This window comes from Austrofundulus limnaeus, unplaced genomic scaffold (genome assembly GCF_001266775.1).
Source record: "Austrofundulus limnaeus strain Quisiro unplaced genomic scaffold, Austrofundulus_limnaeus-1.0 Scaffold117, whole genome shotgun sequence".
Classification (NCBI taxonomy): Eukaryota; Metazoa; Chordata; class Actinopteri; order Cyprinodontiformes; family Rivulidae; genus Austrofundulus; species Austrofundulus limnaeus.
In genome coordinates this window covers 1,123,391-1,132,776 of record NW_013952519.1, presented here as the reverse complement: position 1 = coordinate 1,132,776, position 9,386 = coordinate 1,123,391, and the positions used below count along the sequence as shown (strand labels likewise).

Below are 9,386 nucleotides of genomic sequence, written 5' to 3'. Positions count from 1 at the left end.
AGACAGAACTCATCTGCGGGCCACATTTTGCCCGCGGGCCTTGAGTTTGATACTAGTTTAGAGACGGTGAGAAGAAATGAAGAATTTATATTAAAACATGGACAAAGAAAACTAAACAAAGAAGAAAAGAAAAACATTTCAACAGGTGATGTTGGCGGCTGAAGTATTTCTGTTTTTAGTTTTCATAAGAGACAATGAAACACTGGAGGAACAATGTTGATTCTAAAAATAAATTCATGACAGATGCATCAGTTATTGATATTTAAAGAAATTTCCACTATTGTTTTATAAAAAAAAAAGCCCGTCTTGTGAAAAAAAATAAGCAGTTGTAAAGAAAATAATTTTATTCCCGGCTCATGGTGTCAAAACTTGATTAATGAGAAAACTAGAATCTTATTATGCACCGCCACAATAAAAGCATCAAAAGCTAGTAGTTGAGCTTCACTGTGTGCATGTTTCTGTTAGCAAAATATTTACAACACAACACAATGCTACACGCTCGTAGTTCAGAAACTTAGCTTTTCTTTGCTGTATCATTCATTCAAAACCAAACCAGGGTGCAAATTATCTCCCCTAAAATCCATTCTTACTCAAAAGCCAATTTAACTCTTATTACCCTCATCTGGCTTCGTTAACGGCGTTTTTCTAACTCCTGTGAACACCAGAGAGCTCATTTTTATTCTGCAGCGGTCCAAAACCACGAATGTTTTTCAATTTGGCTCCAATAAACAGAGACGTCCTCAGATGTATTTTTCTCCAGCACTGTTCTCGTTTTCTGATCCTCCATCTGGGAAATCTGAGCTGCTCTTTCATCAGCGTGGAGCAGCTAGTTAGTCCCTGCCGTGACGTGACTGGAGTTTCAACACCGGTTGGAGGTTTTTCCCTGAAGCACTGAAACATTTAGGAGTTTTTGCTTCACATGAATCATTTTGAAAACAGTAGGACCCAGTAGATTATTTATTGTTTACTGTGAGGAATCCAATGTTCTTCTCTGGAAACACTGACGAGTTTTTGTTTTTGTTTATTTTACAGGAGGTCCAGGAGTTCATGACCCGTGTGAGAGGGAACCCAGAGACGTCTTGTCTGACCTCAGCGCCCAGCAGGCTGATGCCATCACTCACAGCGCCCAGGTCAGTCCACGGCACGCCTTCCTGAGGCTTTATTGTGTCAAACATTCAGATTATTTTACCTTCCTTACGACTTTTAGCACATATCTCCTTCTGCAATTAATATACCAAAACATTCAGGACATTTCAGCTACTTTGTATTTCAGCTATTTGTATTTTTTTGGATATTCAGCTTTTTCTGACATTTTATTTGTTTTTTACATCCTTCACCTTTTGGTCTTGTTCTGCTTTTTAAGCTTCTTTGTGTAATTTTAGCTTTTTTTGCTCATTTTAGCTGTTTTTTTAGTTGTTTTTTTTTTTTTGCATTTTTGGCTATTTTTGCAACTTTCTGTTAATATTGGCTTTTGTGTTCTTTTTTTACTTTTTAATGTTAATTGAAGCTTTTTGAGCTCATTTCAGCTTCATTATTCATAATTTTAGCTGCTTCTTTCATTTTCAGTTATTTTTGCAACTTCTTTCTGCTAATATCAGCTTTCTTGTGCTTCTTTTACTTCTTACTGTTGAAGCTTTTTGAGCTCATTTGAGCTTCATTCGGCTGTTTTTATTTTTTCTGACTTTTCAGCTACTCTTTAGTTGTTTTTGCTAAATTGAGAGTCGTTCAGCTAATTTCATATTTTAGTGATCTTTTTAAGACTTTTTCTGTGTAATTTAACAAATGTGACTCCCTCAGTTTCTTTCTGCTAATTTCAACCTTTTTATTTTTTTGGCTAATTTTAGCTTTTACTTCTTACTGTTGAAGCTTTTTGTGCTCTTTACAGCTTCATTCTGCTGTTTTATATTTTCTGACTTTTCAGCTACTCTTCAGCTATTTTTGCTAAATTGAGTCCTTCAGCCAAATTCATATTTTGGTGGTCTTTAAAGCTTTGTTTGGCTTAATTCAGCAAATGTGACTCCTTCAGTTTCTTTCTGCTAATTTCAGCTTTTTTTTTTATTATTAGCCTTTTTCAGCTAAATTCACCTTTTTGTGATCATTTTAGCTCCTTACTGCCTAATTAAGCAAACATGCACTCTTTTAGTGATGACCGCAGCAGCTCATTTTAAAGTCACAAAATAAAAGGCGAAGGTCACGTGTGTCTCGTTTTTCTGCATGTTTACCTTCTTTTGTTAAAATTTCAGTTTTATTATTATTTTTTAAATATTTTGCTCAAACATTTCTGCTTTTTAAGCTACATTTTTGCAAATATTTACTATTTTCTGCTAACTTTAGATACGTTTCTGCTTTATTCAGCTTTTTGGACACATTTTTGCTGTTTTTCTACTGATTTTTTTCACTTTTGTTTCCCTACTTTCAGCAAATGTCAGCTGTTTAAATTGAACTCACATTAAAACCTTTTCAGTTTGACCTCAGCAAAAATATTTCAGCATTAAGCATTTACAGGAAATGCAAATTCTGCAGTTAAATGTTTAAATGGACTAAAACCCCTGAGACTAAAGTGATGTTTATACACCTCTCAGGTCTTTAAGGTTTTTCACATTTAAACTGAAGCGCCCCCTCAGTGCTGCTTTTCCCACACTACCTACGGAATTAGATTTTAGAAGCGTTTTACATCCATAATTTGCATCTGCTCAGGCTCCGTCGACCCCCTCAGGGCTTTATAAAAGCTCTCTTCCTGTTTTCTTGCTATTAAGCCAGTTGCATATGTTTCATTTAACAGAGGGCACTCATTAGCTGCACTGATTAAGAACCAGTCCACCTGGGTGTGCTTCCTCCCCGCCCGCTGCACCCAAGTCAGCATTTTTCTGCGTCAGCCGCTGCAGCAGGAAGAAACACTACCGGGCTGTTTACCGGAGAGTTATTTAAAGCCAGTCCTCTGAAGCCACACATGTCAGCAGTATAAATAGCTGAGTGTCCGCAGAAAAACGAACTCTGACCTCGGTCTGCGGAGGCCTCTGCCTAATTAGCCGTCCGGCGAGCTCTGTTTCACGCCACGGATCAACAAAATCCTCCCCCACCAGGCAGAAACCGTGGGCTCGGTTAATAAGAAGACTGACTTCATTTCTTTCAGAGAACACAGCGAAAGCAGCCGAGATTAAACCGAGGATGTTTTTCTGTATTTGTGTGTGAAAATACAGAAAAATATTGTTTATAAAATGTGATTTTTCCCCCCCTGCTGAATTAGTAGGTTCACACAGAACACAGAGCTGCTCCCTCAAGTTTCTGGGATGATTAAAGCGTATCGATTGGAAAATAATTGGTAGCTTTGCTGCCTGTTTACTTCTTTTACTCTCCTGTGTGCACTGGAGGGTTTCTAAGCACTGCGGTGACGCGTCCTTATTCTTTTTTCTGTGTTTCAGCACGCGTTACGCCTTGTAGCATTCGGACAGCTTTACAAGGTCCTGAATATGGATCCTCTGCCTGCCAGCAAGCCCTGCCCAAGGCTGTTAGAAGGTCTGTGTTCAGGTGTTTCCTGTGTGTGTCCGTGTGGAGGAGTTTATCTTTATGATTGTGATCACGTGTTTCTGCAGGCGGCTGTCTGAAGAGGCTCCGGGAGGATGTGGGCTCTGAAGACAGAGACTTCCTGAAAAGGATGAAAGGTAACTTTGTTTCTCCTCTGACACACAGGAAGTGATTCAGCTACCTCCGGTCAAATCCTCCAAATATTCCCTCTGTTTGTTTCATTTGAAATCATTGTCCTGCTGAAATGTTCACATCAAAACTGCCTGGAGATTAATGTCTGGTTCACGTGGAAAGATTTTTAAATTTTTGGTGGATTTTCAAAGACTAAGGGCCCCCGCACAAAACGATTAAAAAAATCATAGATTAGGGCTAATCAACTGGTGGCCCGTGGGCTGGATGTGGCCCGCAGATGACCAAAGTCTGGCCCGCCAATTGGTTCATTATTATCAAAAGCCCAAACCACTGGTTTTCTATTTTAATTACTATAAGTTAATTTGGTTCTTATAGTTCAACAGACATATATCTACAGAAACGTCAGAATCTTGGTTAGAAGTTAAAAAACATTTCTATCAACATCGAAAACAAAACTACAAGCAGCTGAAGATAAAACCAAAATTAGTAAAAATAAAATTGTTTAAAAATTTGGAAAGTCAAGTATTAAATAGGCATAATGTGCTGTTTTTGTTTTTGATGTTTGTTATCACTACACAGGGTTCTGTATGTTGTATTCATGATTAAATGCAGCTAAATAAGGTAATTCAAAGGTAACAGATCTTTGTAATGCTTGGTTTATTTGCATAAGGACTTTAACTTGTGGATGTTCGGCCCCTGAGCTGTCGGCCTGCACTGAGCTATTTAGTCGAATAGCCCCATCATGGATATAACAGGTTTGGTCTTACAGATTTCACTCACAAACGTTCAGATGCCCAACAGGAAATCTCGCAAAACCTCTCGACATCAAACATGAGTTCAGAGTAAATCAACATTTACCCACGAGGAAGAACCAACAAAACAAAAGACGTAGACGTCCACCGGGCTTTTTGGTGCTACGTGGCAGTTATTTTGGATTCCCTCCGTGTTTACGTCACCTTGCTTTCTGATTGGCTGCTCGTCACATTCAACAGGCTGTGAGCTCGTTTGTCCTCGATGGGACACCACACACGCTGGGAGACCGGGCCAAGACAACGCTGAAAAACCGAGCGGTCCTGATATCCGCTAGATCAGGGGTTCTTAATCTTTGTGACCTTGGGGCCCAATTTATTGAACATAAAGTGACACGAGGCCCAGTCAGACATTACTAATGTACGGATCAAAATGAGTATTGTATTTGGATTATAACTAAATTAAATTAGATTATAACTAAATTAAATACACTTACAGTTTAAAAGTAAAACTCCTGTCAAATAATCACAAGACATGATAAGGACAAACATTTTTTATATTGTAACCTGCCTATAACAATTATTTGAACAAATACAATGGTCAACACAAAAAATAACATTTTTTAACAAAGAATAACAAAAACAGACAATTCAGTAAATAAAATTGTGGTCATAAAATAAATACATTCAAAATGTTCAATGTTTCAAATAAAAAATGTAAAAATAAATTTGATAAATTGCAAATGAAAATATAGCCTTCTTAAGCTTTTGCATGGTAGAACCAGAAGCTGCTTCATATTAGTGACAAACAATAACAGTAACAACAGTTTGTTGACAAGTTTAAAGTTTCTTTAAAATACATTCAAAATTTTTAATAATAAACTACAAAAATTAATTTGATATAGTGCAAATTAAAATATAGCTGTATCTGCAACTTTATTTGATAATCTTTGAACTTTTAAAATATTGCATGGTAGAACCAGAAGCAAAAAGCTAACAGTGTTAGCTGCTAGTAAACATTAATGTAGGAGGCACAAAGCTAACATTGTTAGTTTTTAGTAAACATTAATNGTTTCAAATAAAAAAACTAAAACTAAATTAGATAAAGTGCAAATGACAATAAAGCCATTTTAAACTTTTGCATGGTAGAACCAGAAGGTGCACTTCATATTAGTGACAAACTTTGGTCTGTTTTGACGGGTTGCCTTCATTTTTTCATTCTACTTTTAGTTTGAAAAGGTTTCCATTCTCGGCAGGTTTCTAAGGTTCTTCGTCTACGTATTAAAAAGTTGTTAAACATCTGAGTGGCGCACTACCACCACTAGTGGTGAGAAAATGTATTGCACCTTATTAAAAATCAACGCGGTCCTGAGGCCCTCAAGGTGGCGCTCGCGGCCGCTGCCCGTGGGTTAAGAATTTCTGCACTAGATCACTCTGACACACCACACACATCAGGAAAAGGTCATCAGATTATCTTTAGAGCCAGATTATCTTTTGGTCCTTTATTTATTTCAAAGTTGCATTAAAAAAAAGTCTTAAAATGCATTAAATTTGACTTTCTGAAACCTGCAGATACCCTGGATGTGATGTTATCGGGTTGTACCAAGTGAATCTAACTGTGTTTTCTGCAAAAACAAAAAATAAAATTAAGAATATTGTCTGAAACCCTCTCTGGTCAGACACTACATTACATGGAGACAGGCAGAAAAAATCGGTGTCTAATAGCAGCAGATAAGTGGATATTGACTGAGGACTTTGTCAGGACAGAAGGGTTGTTGTGTGTGTGTCGAACGTGTCTAAACACCCTCTGACTGTAAACAAGCTGCTGTTCAGCAGGCTTTGTGTAGAAAGCTGGAAAAACGAATCGGTGGAGCCTAAAGAGCTTTTCTTAGAAATCAGGACGATCAGCTGTGACGGAACAAATGAGACCGTTGGGTTTAAAAGTATCAGTGCTCTTTTCAGTGATTGTGGGCATCTGAGGAGAGAAAATCACCTGAGCCCACCTGAGTTTGACTCGTCACAGACTGAGATCTGGTATCTCCACAGGATCAGATTGTAGATCCGGATGACGGGTTCAGCTTATTGCATTGAACAAAGTCTCTGAGCTGCACGAAACCACTGACAAAGGAGTTAATATCCTCTCAGCCGTAAACCGAGGTGAGTTGTATCCCTGGAAGGAGAAGTTAGGGTGAAGTTATCAGATTTCCTCTGAGCTGTGAGCAGACAGGAACACTCCGAGTTCATCGGGAGTCGATCAGCTCCTGTGTTCGGGTCAGGAAACATCTGTCGGTGACTTGTGTCCGGGAACAGGGCTCGCTGCATCGGGACAGGCTGATCTGGATCGTTTTTCCTGCTGAAAATCAAATCGTCTTCCCGCTGAGCCCAAACCAGCTGGAATGGTGTTCATCCATGACACTCGACCCACAGCGTCACACCTGCTTTATGCTGAACGATGGAAACTTCCTCTCATCAGAGCAGGTTTCTGTTCTCTGCTGCACAGAGAGCAGAAACTGTTTACAACACAAACTGATTTACTGAGCAAAACAAAGTGCACAATATTATCAACTAGAGCAGTAGTTCCCAAAGGTGGGGTTGGGACCCACACTGGGGTCCCAAAACATCAAGGTGGGGTCCTGAAAACATTTTCTGAATTAATTATAGTAGAAAATAACTTTTTTTGCCTTTGTTGTTACAAAAGAGTAAATTTAGTTTATTAAAATGGACAATAACATAATGAATATTGTTGCTATGCTCTTTTTTTACATGAAAACAATGTTTATCATCTAAGAACAGCTGGGGGCTCAGGTCTCTGCTGCTGGTACTTTGAGGGTCAAAATCTGAAAAGTTCGAGAACCACTGAACTACAGAATTTAGATTTGAATTCTTAAAGCAGAAAGATTTTTGCAGAAAAAAAAGAAACAATGTACAAAGGTTTTGCAAAAAAAATTGCAGATAAGTTGCTGAAAGAAGTGGCTAAAATTATCACAAAAATGTGACTACAAAGGCTAAAATTAGCTGTAAATAGCTACAAAGTAGCTTAAATTGCTGAAAACAGCTGAAGTAAGCATGGAAAGCTTAAATTAGAAACAAACTTGATAAAAGTGCAAAAAATTAAATTTTCAGAATAACTGAAAACAGCAGAAAGATGCAAAAGAAATAGCTAATATTATCAAAAAGAGAAGGTAAAATTAGCACAAATAAGTTAAAAAGCAGAACCAGAACAAAAGATGTAAAGTGCAGAAATAAGGATGCTGAAGTCAGCTCCAAATGAAAACAAAAATGACCAAAAAAAGCTAACAAACTCAAAACGTATAAAGTGCTGAAATACCAAAGGTCATAGCTGGAATGTCCTGAAGGAGCCAAACGTTTCATATATGAACTGTTGAAATAGAACAAAAACTGTAGCATGTTTGTTTTAGATTGTGAAGTGAAAACAAATGGCAACAGAATTTAAAATTATATTTCATGAAAGTAGTTTTTTGTTGCCAGCTTTCATGAAAAGTAGCCATCATGTTAAAGTGTTAACGCTTATAAAACATTCACACTTATGTGATTATTTTTCCTTTCTTACATTTTTATGTTTTGCACATCTTATTCTGCAGTTTCTGTGCTGTTTCAACAGTTTATAAATCGAAATGTTCAGCTCCTTCATTCCAGCTATGACCTTTTGGTATTTCAGCACTTTATACTTTTTGAAATATTCAGTTTTTTCTGCCGTGTTTTTCTCATGGAAAATGAATATAGCTGTTTTCAACATCTGTAAAACCTTCAAAATGTTCATAAATTTTACTGAACTTTTGTTCTGGTTTTAATGTCTGTGCTCACTTCACCTTCCTTTGGCTTCTATTTAGCTGATTTTGGCTTTTTTTCTGCTTTTATAACAATTATTCTGACCTTTTCTGCTATTCTTCAGCTAATTTAAGCTTTTTTGTGCTACTTTCAGCTTCTGCCTCTCATTTCAAGCTTTAAATGCTTCTTTCAGCTGATTTTTACTAATTTCAGTTGTTTTCTGTGAGCTTTAGCTAATATTTTGCTACTTTTTTGAGCAAAGTTCACCTTTTTTATGAAAATTTCAGCTTCTTACTTAATGTAGCAAACTCTTTCTGTTTCTTTGTGCTACTAGCTAGTTTCAGCTACTTTTTAAAGCTATTTTAGATTAAATTTAGCTTTTCAGCAAAAACCTTTCAGCTTTAACCATTCAGTTTTCTAGTTACCCGTGTTTGTTAGCAAAATATTTCATGAAGCAGATAAACTGGGTGAATTTTAATAAATTCTGAGATTAATCATCAGATTATCTACAACTCAAGGTTTGTGTTATTTACCTTCTAACAATAGAAAACAGCTACAGTTCAGCTGACCTTAGAAAACACAGAAATGTTTCTAATGATGTGAATTTTACAGATATTGAGCTGAAACCTGAAGGAGCAGCTGAGTCATTCAAAACAAACTGATCTGATTGAACGTATTGATCAGAATATTAGAGCTGTTTGCAGCAAATGTTTCGTTTGTATCACAGCAAACTATTTAGTTTAAAAACATTATTTAAATTGTGTTTTAGGGAACAACCGGTTAATATTTTATGTTTTTATTTTACGGCAGCAGTTCTGCTTTCACTATATTCATATATAATAAATTTCTGCCTGTTTTCCTGCAGAAGATATGTTTTATAAGTTTTATTTGTGAAAACGGAAAAATGAAAATAATTATTTGCTGCTGTGAACTGTGGGTTTATCGTCGTCCTAACACTCCACCCACACCCCCAGCTGCCCTCCGGTTGTGTCTGTCGGGGTCTCAGTAATTAAATCGAGCCTCTCTGGGACGATCGTCTCCGGCAGAACTCGTCTGCTTCCCGTTCAAAGGAGGTGACGAGAGGTGGGAGCCGTCAGGGATTAATACTGCTGCAGCCACGCAGTTATCTGCTGGCCCCTTCCTGACACGCACACACACACACACACCACACACACACACACCACACCACAC

At 37.4% G+C, this 9,386-nt stretch overlaps 1 protein-coding gene across 4 annotated transcripts in view; it reads left to right on the top strand.

The window, feature by feature from the left end:
* Positions 1-9,386, top strand: part of LOC106521875 (spermatid perinuclear RNA-binding protein) — an 88,553-nt gene that overhangs the window by 71,082 nt on the left and 8,085 nt on the right. For all 4 annotated transcript variants that reach the window (XM_014014625.1, XM_014014626.1, XM_014014623.1 and 1 more), the window contains exons 9-11: positions 1,033-1,130; positions 3,423-3,516; positions 3,594-3,662. In XM_014014625.1, coding sequence (XP_013870079.1) covers positions 1,033-1,130; positions 3,423-3,516; positions 3,594-3,662 — 261 coding nt within the window. The remainder of the gene's footprint in view (positions 1-1,032; positions 1,131-3,422; positions 3,517-3,593; positions 3,663-9,386) is intronic.